This window comes from Suricata suricatta, chromosome 16 (genome assembly GCF_006229205.1).
Source record: "Suricata suricatta isolate VVHF042 chromosome 16, meerkat_22Aug2017_6uvM2_HiC, whole genome shotgun sequence".
In the NCBI taxonomy this organism is placed as follows: Eukaryota; Metazoa; Chordata; class Mammalia; order Carnivora; family Herpestidae; genus Suricata; species Suricata suricatta.
The window spans coordinates 54,730,312-54,743,999 of NC_043715.1; the positions used below are offsets into that span (position 1 = coordinate 54,730,312).

General features: G+C 44.1%; 2 protein-coding genes across 2 annotated transcripts in view; both read left to right on the forward strand.

Annotated features, from left to right (window-relative positions):
* LOC115281185 (zinc finger protein 850-like) overlaps positions 1 to 13,688 on the forward strand; it is a 53,323-nt gene that overhangs the window by 27,710 nt on the left and 11,925 nt on the right. The window lies entirely within an intron of this gene.
* Positions 12,866 to 13,688, forward strand: part of LOC115281209 (putative protein ZNF720) — an 8,792-nt gene continuing 7,969 nt past the window's right edge. The window contains exon 1 of the mRNA XM_029926544.1: positions 12,866 to 12,880. Within this exon, the coding sequence (XP_029782404.1) occupies positions 12,866 to 12,880 (15 nt within the window). The remainder of the gene's footprint in view (positions 12,881 to 13,688) is intronic.

Consider the following 13,688-nt stretch of genomic DNA (forward strand, 5'->3'; position numbering starts at 1 on the left):
TTCTGTCTTATCATGTCAGAGTCTGTCATAAATGACCTGTTCCCTCATAAAATTAACCTGTGCTTCCAGTTCCTGATCCTCCCTTCTCTGAACAGCTCAGAGAACAGAGTTCCTAGCAGCTCAACTTCCTGGGTAGCCCTCTGATAGTCACACTTTCCTGTGGCTGAGATTCAGGGAAAAAAATTGCAAAGCACTTACCATTGGTGAGTCCCTGTCAACGTTCTGGTTCAAACAGTGCTTCCAAGGTAACACATAGCATCCCATCTTCCATTCCTGGGATGTCCTTAGATTTTTAACACAGGAAAATTAATTAAATACATAAATGAAAGTGATACCCATCAAATTTCCCTCAGAGGCTCTGCCCCACCCATTCTTTCTGTCTCCCGTCTGCACTCTATCTTTGTGCCATCACAACCAACTGTTTTTAAGACCACTGATAATTCAAAAAAGAGAATCACTTCTGGAGGCTCACTTCAGTCTCACTTGAAGAGAATGACTTCAGAGGCTCACCTGGAATCCAATCTTCCTGCAAAAATGAACACAGTGAACCCAATTTTCAGGGGTTGGGAAAGATTAACTTGCATATTGTAAGACTCCCAGTCCAGCACCCCGGACACAGCGCATCCTCATACACTTGGAGCATGTGGTAGATACTCAATAAACATCCCTTTGAGGGAGGAATACACATGTGTACCCCATAGGGTCTGTGTTGTACACCACTGCCTTCTCTAGACCCTTTCCCACTTGCAGGGGATTGGCAGAGAATGACCTCTTCTCAAAAGCTGTTAGTAATTTCCACTGGCAACTGCAATATTTGTGTTGAGATAAGATGGTTGTGTCTAAGGGACTCAGGTGTGCTCTTCTGCTTTCTCTATCTTAGTGCTACCAGAGATGAAGTCTGGGGACACCAACCTCCCTGCCTGTGAAGAGTACCAATTAATGACCTTCATCCATACCTAGGGAAGTCATGATATCTGAGTGTGGGCCCCAGAATCTGTTTTGAATGGGAGTCCCAAGTGATTTGTGTATACATGGAAGTTTGATAAGCAATGTAGGAAATGTCATTCTCAGCTTTTCCTTCCCATGCGGATCCCCTGTTTAGTTGTTTGAAATACCATCTCTAGTGTCCCAACCCCAGAGATTCTAGCACTCAGGCCTTGAGGGGGCCCTGCATCAGTTAGGTCTTCAGGAATTGGCCAGTGACTCTACTGTGAGGCCAATGTAAACAGTCAGGCTCCCAGTATATTTCTGAGGACAGAGCACAGGATCTGGTCAATGGAGTCTTTATGGGGAGGGCTGCTCTGGGGAAGATTTTATAGGGGAGCCTCAGTCCACCTCTCGTTGCTGATGTTGTAGCAGACATTGTAAATGTCTCCAGGAGACAAGTGCACCCAGAAGTGGGACAGGAGTAAATCACACTGGGGCCTCCATGTAGAAAGTCCCTATGTGTAGAGATTTTCACATGCTCCAGAATGGAACAGAAAAGCAGTCTGATCAAATAGACACTCACTGGACATGAAAGGTTTTTCAATTTTACCATGAATGTCATGGAAGACTTTGGAACAGAGGCTAAGCCTAAGAGGATGGAGGAGCACAGGAAGAGGAGACAGGAGAGGTACCTCTGTGACCATCAGCGAAATAAACCCAGACTTCTAGAATCACTCCATTCAAGCTGAGCTTCCCAAACCACATTTTAAGATGGAGTTTCTCCTTTGGCTTTGGTCCCTCACTTGGGTCATCTGCTTCATTCATTCCCACTTACCTGGGTGTGGGGTTCCTCTCTCCTTCCTCTTCATGTGCCAGGGCTCTTTTCTTTCCCACAGAACCTGACCAGTTCTACTCTAGAGACAGTGTTGTATCCAGATTTTAATATCACCCCCAAAAACCAGAGACCACCAGGGAGGCCGAATCACGCATGCAAAGGCAAAGGGCTTTATTACAAATTTAGGCCCAGCTAGCCTAAACTAGGGCTCACAGACTTCAACAACACACTGGATTCACGTGGAGCGAACCTCAAGCATGGGGGAGCAGGGCATTTTATGAGCTTGGGAAGGGGGAGTTACAGGAAATTCCTCCATCTTTAGGCCCGCCCTTAGAAATATTAAAGGTGTTAGCTGGTCTTTCCTGATTGGGTGTCACAAGGATTGTCTGAGAAGCTGACACTAAGGCCTCCAAGGTCAAAATCAGTTTGATTCAGACCTGTCCTTACAACAGCAAGGCCTACTGATGGCAAAAATATACATGACCCTTGCTGGAGAATCTACAATTCCAAATCCAGCACTGTGCTCAGTAGAGAACTGAACACATTACAGAAGGATATAGAAGATTCTTTCTTTAAATGTTGTTTCCTGTTGGCCTCTTTAGAACACTTAGTAAGACTTTTCAATGTTCAGCACCCTCAAATTCTGTTCCAAGGACTATTGAATAAAAAATAAAAAATAGATATCAGATTTTAAACTGTGGGCAATAGTAACCTATGCCATGTCGTTTTTAGAATCATCACTAAATCACAGTGAAGGCAACAGAGAGCCTCAGGGAAGGGGAAGGTTTGAGTCAAGGTAAAACATCAGGAATACTTTCTTACACCAACAAATGCCTGATGATTTCCTTGAAAGTATGTCATGTGTACCACATTACATTCTAGAATTTTAAGGCCAGGAACATATAGTAATTATATGATACCTGTCTTTGATGAATCTTTAAAAAATATACCTTTTATACTGTACAAAATAATATTGCAACTTAGGAGGTCCAGGACCAATATAAAACCTTTAATTGAAAAGATCAGGGTCTCCTGTACATAAAGGAGAAAGACATCATTGTCTGGGGGAATCTGTTAGAGAGCCTGATCCATATGATCAATGCTAACATCAGCTGTAATGAGAGAAATTAGTATCTGAGGCCTCATGCATGTAGAAGCACTCCTCATTGTTGTGATAGAGTTTCCAAAGGATGTAAAAAAATCACCCTACAATTTATAATAGGACACCAGTCATGAAGATATAGGTTTTTGCAAATTTCAAGCCACAGATTCCTCCTGTGCCCTACAGTCTTCAGTGTTTTTTATTTCATTAAAAATTTTTTTGTGTTTATTATTTTTGAGAGAGAGAAGACAGAGAGAGACAGAGTAGGAGCAGGGGAATGGCAGAGAGAGAGAAAGAAACCACATCTGAAACAGGCACCATGATCTGAGCTGTCATCATTGAGCCTGACACAGGATTCAAACCCATGAAGCACAAGACCTCATGAGCTGAAGTCAGACGCTTAACGGAGTGAGCCACCCATGCACCCCTTCAATGTGTTTTAAATAGTAACTCTTTGAAACAATCTAGATTGCAAGGCTCTTTTTGAAAATGCTGTCTTATTCAGAACCAAATGGCCGTCGGTTTTGTTTCTTCATGCCCTTTTTGTTTTCAGTTTATTAATTTATTTTGAGTGAGAGAAAGACTGTGTAACAGAGGAGGGGAGAAAAGAGGATGAGAGTATGCCAAGCAAGCTCTGCTGACAGTGAGCAGGCAGACCCAGGGCTGGAACTCAAAACTGTGACCTCATGACAGGAGCTGAAATCAAGACTCCAACGCTGACCTGACGGAAGCATCCATGAGCCCCTATTTGTTCATGTTCCTAACCTAGTTCACATAGACTCCTGCCACACCCAGACAGGACTTACGTATATAATCTTGACCTTTACTGGGGTCCCCAACTCATCCTCATATTGATCTGCCACCAAAGGGTGATTTTGAATAATTTGCAGGTCATACATTCATGACAGGAATTCCTCATGCTGTATAGAAAGCCTGCTCGTAGAGAATAGAGAGAGCGCCCAGGGACCTAACTCAGGAATGTCCTGAACAGCTGAATTTGAGTGTCATGAAAGGATACCTAGTAGTTCAAAAGAAATTTGCTACGCAGAGCCAGCAGAGGTAGAGAGGTAAGATGTGCAAAGAGTAAGTGCACAGCATTTCAGTAGGAATGAGGACACAGCCCCTGAGCTAAGGCAAGACTAAATTTACCTGAGAAGCAGCCATTTCTTCCTGTCCCTTCTGCTCTCGAGTGCTTTCTGAGGTGGTATGTGGAGAAATCACACCTGTAGGTTTTTAAAGGTCCCAGCATCTCCTCTTCACCTGCTCTCATCACCTCAGAGGCAGAAAAGTCCTGAAATGCACATAAGATCACCCTCTCAATGCCTTTGTCACAGGAAAGATGTAGAAAACGGAGCTCCTGCACAGCCACTTACATGTGAATTTCTGCTTCCTGGTTCAGATGTCCTCCCCTCCCACACACAGCCACACGTCCTGCCGCAACTCTGGGAACCCGGGCTGCATTCACCGGCCCCTTCGAAGTCCATGCTGAACCGATGGTCATCGGCTTTTCAACTGAAAGCTGGATGCAGCCCTCCCACAGGCATCTGCAGTTCCTCGTGCTTCACCCTGGCCTCACCTGAGAATCACCTGGAGCTCTTGGTTAAAGCAGCACCGATGCTCTCATCCTGACCCAATACAGAGAGACTCTGGCAGAGGGCACAGGTGATGCTGGTTCTTACAACGCACCACGAGATCTTTATTGTAAACCCAGGCTGATAGGCAGTTTGTGTTTTCACGTTTTCATGGGCATATAAATCACTTGGTTTTCCAGGTCCAATAGAAGAAATGGTGAATCCACAGGTATAGAATGGGGTCCATGAATTAGCATCTTTTACCAGTTCCTTTTTACTGCTGATCCTGCTCCCTGGGACCCGTCTTTAGGGGCACGACACTAGAGAACGCAGGGTCAGCACACCTGAGCCGCCCACAGCCACCATCTGATGTCAGTGCAGACAATACACAACTGCTGCAAAGTTCCCAGCAAGGAGTTTACCCCTTAGGTTTCCCTGTTGTGAGCTTACTGTTGGTTCCCAGCTAAGACCACCATCACCGTCCTGCAGAACCACATGCTTTCCTTTCAGTTTGAAGTTTACAGAAAGAAGGCTCATGAACGCACTCATGTCTGAACCCGTCTCCATTTGGAAAACAACATGGAGAAATCAATTACTGCCATGTGGATTGAGCACTAGTTTCCTGTTTCCAGGGAAGTTATGGTGACCCCTGTAGGGAATTTCCCATATATGACGTGATTTAATCCCAATATAACCCTGTGACTGGACCCTTAGGTGTCGCACAAAAACCATGAAATGTAGGGACTGGGCCTGACCCATGTGCCATCTTCTGTTGGCCTATGGATTGAAAAGAGCATCTGCACCCACAGCAATGAACTATGGATGAATTGAAACATACTGAATGGAAGGTAGATTCTAAGTACAGGGACTTTACATTGTGTTTGCCTTTTTTAACAGGATAGAGAGATGTTTTGAGTTTAAAAGTAAATGCTGGTTTCTTGTACTTGGTGCCCTCTCATCAGCAATGTATGATCACTTTTGCCCACGTCCAGCTCCAGCAGGTCCAGGGCTCCCTGAAGGATGGACAGTGTCAGCAAAAGAGAATGAGAGAGCCTTGGCTTCCTTTCTTTTTGATGAGCAGGCAGGCATCTCTGCCCTTACAGAGAGACAGCTTTATTTATTGAAAAAAATGTATGGGGCACAAAACAGAAGTGGCAATTGCATTGGACAATAATATCTGATAACAAATTCTTTCGTATGTAAAAATGTCTCAGAACATAGATTGGTGGAAGCCTCCTGCATAACCTTCATCAATAGGTGACTAGATGTTTATTATATGCAATAGGAAGGGATCTTTGGGATTCAAATACAAGGCAAAGCTTTTAGCCTGGCAAAGGCAAGAGTTAGGTCTTTGTGAGCAGGGGTCAACAGCCTGTTTTATGGAGGGGAAGAAAAACAGGTTTTCTCAGGAAATGGAACATTTTCTCCTATAATCACAAAAGAGGAAAGTCCTATAACAAATTTTTTCACAAGGTACAATTCACATATTTTTAGCACAGGAAGGCAAGTCACTCCAGGTATCAGTCAGTCACGCACCTTGGGGGTCTGTGCTCAAGCAGAAATTGAGTGGGGTTGAGTGGGTGTAGACTCAGGTGGCCATCTGACAGTGGGAGGCCTTGCAACCCTGCCTTACTTCGGAGATGGCTCCCAGCACACTTTAGTGCCTCCACACTTGAGTAACAAGGAATTGTCAGTTTCCTGCTTTCTAGGAGGAGTATGTATGGAATATGTCATCTGTAGATAATATAATGTATGATATAAAAATAAATATCATAGACTATTATATGTCATAAATAATACCGTATATAATATATATTTTAAATAAAGATATTTGTATCTCGCTATCACGTCTCTATTGATATATATACAAATTTCAACCTTAAATAAAGATGGACATCCTTCCCTTTGGGACAATGCAGGTGAGCCTGGAGAATCTTATAATAAGTGGAATAAGACACCCAATGTGGCAAGTACTATATTATTTCTGTTATATGTGGAATCTAATAACGTTGAAGTCCTACAGCAGAGTAGAATTGTGATTGCTGGGAGCTGACTGAGGCCATAGTGAGAGAGTGTGTCAGACGGTACAAAATTTCAGGTATTCATCAATCTCTGGAGATCTAAAGGACAGGATGGAGATACGCATAATTCTATGTGTATTATACCTGATACTTTCTAAGAATGTGTATCTTGGATGTCCTCAACAAAAATCAAAAATCAAAACTCTTGGGAAGCCTGGGTGGTTCAGTTGGTTAAGCGTCCAACTTTAGCTCAGGTCATGATCTCACACTTTGAGGGCTTGAGCCCCGTGCTGGGCTCTGTGCTGACAACTCGGAGCCTGGGCCTGCTTAGGATTCTGGGTCTCCCTGTCTCTCTGACCCTCCCCTGCTCACACTCTGTCTCTCTCTAAAATAAATAAACATTACAGTTTTTAAAAAGGTCAAAACTCCTATTATATGAGGTGATGAGCATATTAATGAGATTGTTATAATCATGTCATAATATATACACATATTTATATTTTGTTACTTGACCAACTACTGAATCAACAGGAATGGAAATCAAGATTCAGCAACAGGGGGCTTAGTCAGTTAAGTATTTCTACCTTGGTTTCAGCTCAGACCATGGTCTCATGGTTGGTTCATGAGTTTGAGCCATGCCTTGCGCTTCACGCTGTCAGTACAGAGCCTGCGTGGTGTTCTCTTTCTCTTCTCTCTCTGCCCCTACACTGTCCCCTCTCTCTCTCTCTCTGTCTCTCACTCTCGCTCTCTCTGAAAATAAAGAAATGTAACAAAAGAAAGATATACATTCCAAAGAATTTTTGAGTAACATGAGAAACTGTTTCATTCTCCATAGGACTGTGACCTTATCTCCTTGAACCAATTAAAACAACATAATTGTATACATAATAATGTAGTGATTATAACAGGATTCACTGTATGGCTCTACTTTGTTATTCATTATTGGAACAGATTCTATTATTCTCAATTTAACCTACAATGTGACTGCATTATCTATCCACAAAACACTCTAAGGCATGAATATATAAACGAGTGACATAGAATAAAAGACTACATTTTCCCATGAGATGAGGGAGTTTTATAATTCCTCCATGATACAAGGAAGAACCAGCATACACAGATATAGGACAGAGATTCTTTTTTTTTTTTTAATGTCTTGTTTATTTTAGAGAGAGAGAGAGAGTGTGTGTGAGCAGATGAGTGTCAGAGAGAGAGGGAGACACAGAACCCAAAGACAGTCTCTAGGCTCTGAGCTAGCTATTAGCACAGAGCCTGACTCAGGGCTCGAACTCATGAACCATGAGATCATGATCTGATCCATAGCTGGAAGCCTACCCAACTGAGCCACCCAGGTGCCCTAGAACCGAGAATCTTACGCAAGCTCTATTCTCAGTATAGAGATCCATGCAGAATTTAATCTTTCTCTATGCCTCTCCGTCCATTTGTTGTTTCATGTCTCTAATTAATTAATTAATTAATTAAATGGTTATTTAGGAAACACATAGTTCCTTAGATTTACTGAATGTGTGACAAAATATTCTACAAAGGGAAAGAATAATACGTTTTGTCCCGTGGACTATTTGTGTGTGTGTGTGTGTGTGTGTGTGTGTGTGTGTGTGTGTGTGTTGATCTATGTCCTGTGGCTTGTTCCAGTTCCTCTCAGGGGTGTTTTGTACTCAGGGACTCCCTCCTGAGCCAAGTGACAAGCTGGAAGGGACCCAGTGTGAAAGTTTGAAGTCAAAATTGAGGCAGCCAAAGTCTTCTTTCCTGCCCTCCATTTTGTCAGCCATGAGTGGCAGACCTGGGTCTGTCTGAGGCCATTGGAGCCAGGTGCTCTTGGATCCTTGGGTCCTGCTTCCGAAGTAATTACCACAGTCCATCTAATAAACACACCCCTCATCTCTCATAGTTAATAAGTATGTACATGACTGTGTGTGTGTTGAGAATACTTAGCTTAGCCTTTCCTAGCAAATTCTGGTTAACTTTAATTAAGAATATTAATTTTTTTTTATTTTGGAGAGAGACAGAAAAAGAGAGAGAGGGTGAGAGAGCGAGCAGGGGAGGTGTAGAGAAAGAGGGAGACACAGAATCTGAAGCAAGCTCCAGCCGCTTAGCTGTCAGCACAGAGACAGATGCAGAGATTCAAACCTACAGACTGTGACATCATGATTTGAGCTGAAGTTGCATGACCAACGCACTCACTCACCCAGGCACACTACCCCTAGAAAATTTCAAGTGTACAATAGTGTTAACTCTAGTCACCATGCTGTAAACGTTCAGTGCCTACACATTCTGCATCAGTAAATCTTTTACCATTTGATCCAATGTCTGAACATTTCCCTGTCCTTAGCCCCTGGCAACAAACATGCCAATCTTTATAATTTTGTCTTTTGTAGATTCCACATATATGTGATTTTGATGAGGGACTTGAGGCAGGCTAGGGCAAAGCACAAGCCAGCACACCCCCCTCCCCAGGTGGGACATGACGGATATTCCTTGCACACTTCAGGCTACCCTAAAACAGGAAAGGACAAACAAACAAACAAACATCTAAACTGAGAAGAGTCTCCAGCAGCTTACCAGAAACAAACAATCCCATCATAGCCTAAAGTCCAGCAGCCCCCTGCTGACTCAAGGTTCCTGCTTTGCTGGAGGAAGAAACAACCTCAGCTTAAGAATAGTAGGCCTCCAGTGAGTGTGCAGCGTGTGAAAGTCTCTTTGGAAACTCCCTTTAGACTTTATCTCCCCAGATCCATAAAAGGGTCACCCCCCATCCCACTACCCCAGTGCACCTCTTTCTGCCCATGGGTCCTGTCTCCATGGTTTCATAAAATTAGACGCCGTCAAGAATTTGTTCTTGGTCATTGGCTGCAGACCCACAAATGCCACATCACTAAAAATGTCATCAATTTCATAGGATATACTTTTCTATGTGTGGCTCATTTAACTTAACAAAATGAACTTTCGGGTTATTCTCTTGGTACAAAGGGAAAGATTTCCTTCTTTTGTGGGGCTTTTATACCAAGAAGGAATTAGGGGAGGGACTTCTATTGGGAAAAGAGCTACTACCAGAGAGGAACCTTTGGAAAAGAGTTGCCTGCCTGGCATGGCAAATATTTGCCCAACATGTACTCTTTCCTGTTTCCTGTGAATTTACCTCCCGTTCTGTAATACTAAATCCCTGCCCTCTCCTTAAGTCACAATGGCACTTGGGATCATTTGCCTGACTCTGATCCTCATCTTGTTGATGTTCCTATAATTAAGCCTTTTTTTCTCTTATGAGTCTGTCTTATAGTAGTTCAATTATTAAAACAGCCAAAGAATTGAAAACTGATAAAAAAAAAAAAGGTGTCCCTCCTACACATTGATTCCGATTTGAGAACTGACTTGGTGCCCTAGAACCAAAAGAAACTGAAAAGAGAGACTGTGGGATAAAGAGGAACCATATCCTTCTTGCTTTGCCAGGTTGGGAAGGCTGAGGCAGGTCAGGGCCCTCAGAACGGCACGGCCACCCAGAGGAAGGGGCTGGGGTTTGTAGGGAAACACAGGACCCACCTGGTGTGGACAGGAATCCTGTGTGCTGCGAGCCTTGTTCACTGAGTGTTCTGGGTGGTACTGGGTTCCTCATTTAGAGAAAAATAAAAAGGCTCAGAGGGCTGTGTGAGTGGCTCAGTGCATTAAGTGTCCCACTTGGGCTCAGGTCATGATCTCACAGTTCCTGTGATCCTGCCTTGCATTGGGCTCTCTGTGGTCAGCTTGGAGCCTGCTTGGGACCCTCTGACCCCCTGTCTCTGCTGGTCCCCTGCTCTTGTGCCCTCACTGTGTCTCTTTTTTGTGTCAAACATAAATACATTTTTAAAAACTATTAAAAAGTGTAAAAAAGGGAGAGGGTCCATCACCTCAAAGAGAAAAATAAGATTACATAGTTTAGTATCAACCCATGCATGTTTAAATGCAGTCATTCTGAATTTTGTTCAACTTTATTCTTTTAAGCGATTTTAATTTCTGTCACCAGGACAACCTGTCATAAGATCACTTTATTTTATTGGGAGAAACCACTCAATATTTTCTAGAATCGCAAAAAAACAAAAAATAAATAAAAAAAGAACCCCATAACCCCACATGGTAACGCCACATTTTAATGAAAATATTGAGCAATTAGTATGGAATATTTATATTTTTTCGATGGGAGTTTAAAAAAGTAACTGTTAGGGGTGCCTGGGTGGCTGCATTGGTTGGGCATCCGACTTTGGCTCAGGTCATGATCTCCCAGTTCAGGAGTTCGAGCCCCTGTCAGACTCTGTGCTGAGAGCTGAAAGGCCGGAGCTGCTTCAGCTTCTGGGTCTCCCGGTCTCTCTGCCCCTCCCCTGCTGGTCCTCTCTCTCTCAGAAATAAACATTAAAAATTTTTTTTTAGAAAAGGACTTTCTATTTGGAAAACTATTTGGCAGTGACATAGAAAAATACACTTTCCTACTGAAGGGAAGTAGTTTGTCACCTCAAATTATATCTCTTTGCCCGAAGGGTTATTTTCAACTGACAAAGGAGAAGCTCTGAAACCCAGGACAAGTCTGCTTTGTAAGAGACATTTGCATATAGAAGAGAAAGTTCCACTTGGAAGGATGTGTCCCTCTGTGTAGCAGAAAGAGGGAGAATGTGGAAATCCCCAGAAACTCTGATCACTGGAGAAGGCCCGGATTTTAATGGAGACCACAACCAGAGCCTTCCTTATGTGCTTTCCCTAGTCTCGTCCCCTATGCTTCCCACCAGTGGGATCACCTGTGGTGTTTCAAGCAGGATCCTTGCTGCTGGCCCCCCTCAGATTCCCAGAGGTGGGTAGGTGGAAACAGTGTTGTTGTAGTGAAGTGCCTCAGGAGATTCTGGGGCAGGATTTTTTTTTACCTCAACCCCATTGGTTCCTGGTCTCCCTGCTTCAAGGAAAGAAGTGGACACAGAATGAGCAACAGGCAAAGTTGATTAGACTATAAGAGAGGGAGATGGAGGAAAGCTCTATGTACAGAGAGGGGGGAATTAGGGGGTGAAAACCCGAGATAATAGGCAAAAACCTGTGTTATGAGGTTCACATCTCCCCCACTCTTGTTCCCTTCCCCCTTGTTCCTTCTCATGTCCAACACTTATTGGCTTCATGACTAGACGTTGGGTTTCCCATTACTCATCATCTCTTTCCCTTGTATTGTTAAGGAATCTGGTCTGGATCGCCAGGGGAGAACCCAGCAGCACTCGGAGATGTTGGAAGGGAGGAGGTTTATTTTACATTTGTAGGCTCAGAGGAGATCATTTTCCAGGGTCTGAGCTCAGAGCATCCACAGAGGGAATAGTTTATAGGCTGTTACTCCGCATTCCTCATTAATGCCTGCGACATGCAGGGCAGGAAGAAGAACCCGAAGGGGGAGCCTTTGATCAGGGACAGGTATTTCCTTATCAGTCCTGTGGGCCATCTTAATCCGATTTTTCCCTAGTAGTATGAGAAGTGGTCCAAGGCCTTACTGTTCCTTGTGGTCTTAGGTCTTTCGGTCTTCTACTAATTTTTATGTAGGTCCTTAGTCAAATTTCTGAGGGGAGCCTGAAGGGCAGTGGGTGGAGTCTGTCACATTCCTTAGACGAACCTCACACCTGAGGGGTTTTGCTGAGGTCAGACACTCCCAGCAGTGTTCCAAACAGTGTCTTTTCCCCACCCAGAGACCGCAGGTCCTAATCTTTCCCTTTCTGACTACTGAATCTGATTGTTTCTATCATTTCTCTCTAAGTGAGGCCCAGGGGTAGACAGGAAGCCTTCCCATTAATTTCTGAGAGTTGGGAGGTGCCTGAGTAGCTCAGTCATTTCACCGTCCGATTTGGGCTCAGGTCATCATGCTAGGGTTTGTGGGTTTGAGCGCCCAGTTGGGGTCTGTGCTGACAGCTCGGAGCGTGGAGTGCCCTTCAGAATCTGGGGCTGCTTGTCTCTCTGCCCCTTCCCCGTTCATGCTCTCTCTGTACCTCAACAAAGAAAAAAATATTTTAAATTTAAAAAAATTATGAGCGTTGATGCAGGCTTTTCCTCAAGGAGAGGTAACAGGCCTCCGGTAAGGGAGGTGGGGAGGGTCAGGTCCAAGTAGCACACTTTCTCTCTGCTCAGGGAGAATTCCTGGGCTTCTGTGGGAGGGGAGGCCCTCTGAAAGGAGAAAAGGGAGCCTCAGGGATTGGTCACCAAGAGGGAGCTCACACTTTCTGAATAGCTGACACAAAGGACTAAGGAATTTAGCCTTTTCTGCATCTCAAAGTCGTGCCTGCAGGTGAGCAGTTGACTGGGAAGAGGCTCTTTGGTGGATTGAGACATTTTCTCCTACTTCAGCTGGGATTTCCTACAAAGATCTTCTGAGGAAGAAATCTAGAGGAAAGGTGGAAGAGAAATGGCGGGTTCTCAGGTGAGCCTTTCGCCCCCGGATGGAGGCCCTGTTGTCTTTTCCTGGGGAAACTCCATGCATATAGAAACTGCAGAGCGCCTGGGTGTCTTAGCCAGTTGAGTATTAGACTCTTAATTGGAGTTCAGCCATAATCCCAGGGGCCTGTGATCCAGCCTTGAGTCCGGGTTCCTGCTGACCTTGAAGCCTAGCTAAGGTTCTCTTTCTCTTCCTCTGTCCCTATTCTCCATTTGCGTTTCCTCTCTCTCTCTCTCTCTCTCTCTCTCTCTCTCTCTCTCTGTCTGAAAACATCCCTCCTGACCTTGTAATGAGGGACCACTTGGTCCGCCTGCATGTTTGTGTGTTACCAAATATGGGAGACAAAGAAGTAAAAAGTTATTAAAAAAAAAAAAACTATGCCATGTGGTGCTCAGGGCTCACTTTGTTGGGTACAAACCCAGTGGAGTGGTGCCGACAGGAATGAAGTCAATTCCTGGAAAGGAAAGCCTTTGTTGAGAATTTTGCTACAATAGAAATTAAAGAAAAAAAAGCGAATAATTTTGGTTTTATTGTGATGGTTCTGCTTTATGTTTTCACCTACTTTTTAACCTCAGAAATGACACTCAAGGCTACGTGATTAGAACACTCCTCCTCTGTACCCCAGAACTCTGTGCCTTGTCTCCAACCCGGCTTCCCGTAGGAAAACAACGAATGTCAGTTTGAATTCAGGTCCTGCAAGTATTGATCATATTGCCGTTGTGACGGATCCAGAGCGGGGGTGTGCGTGTTGAGTCCAAGCTTCCTGTTGCTGGTGGGGGCGGGTCCCGGGATC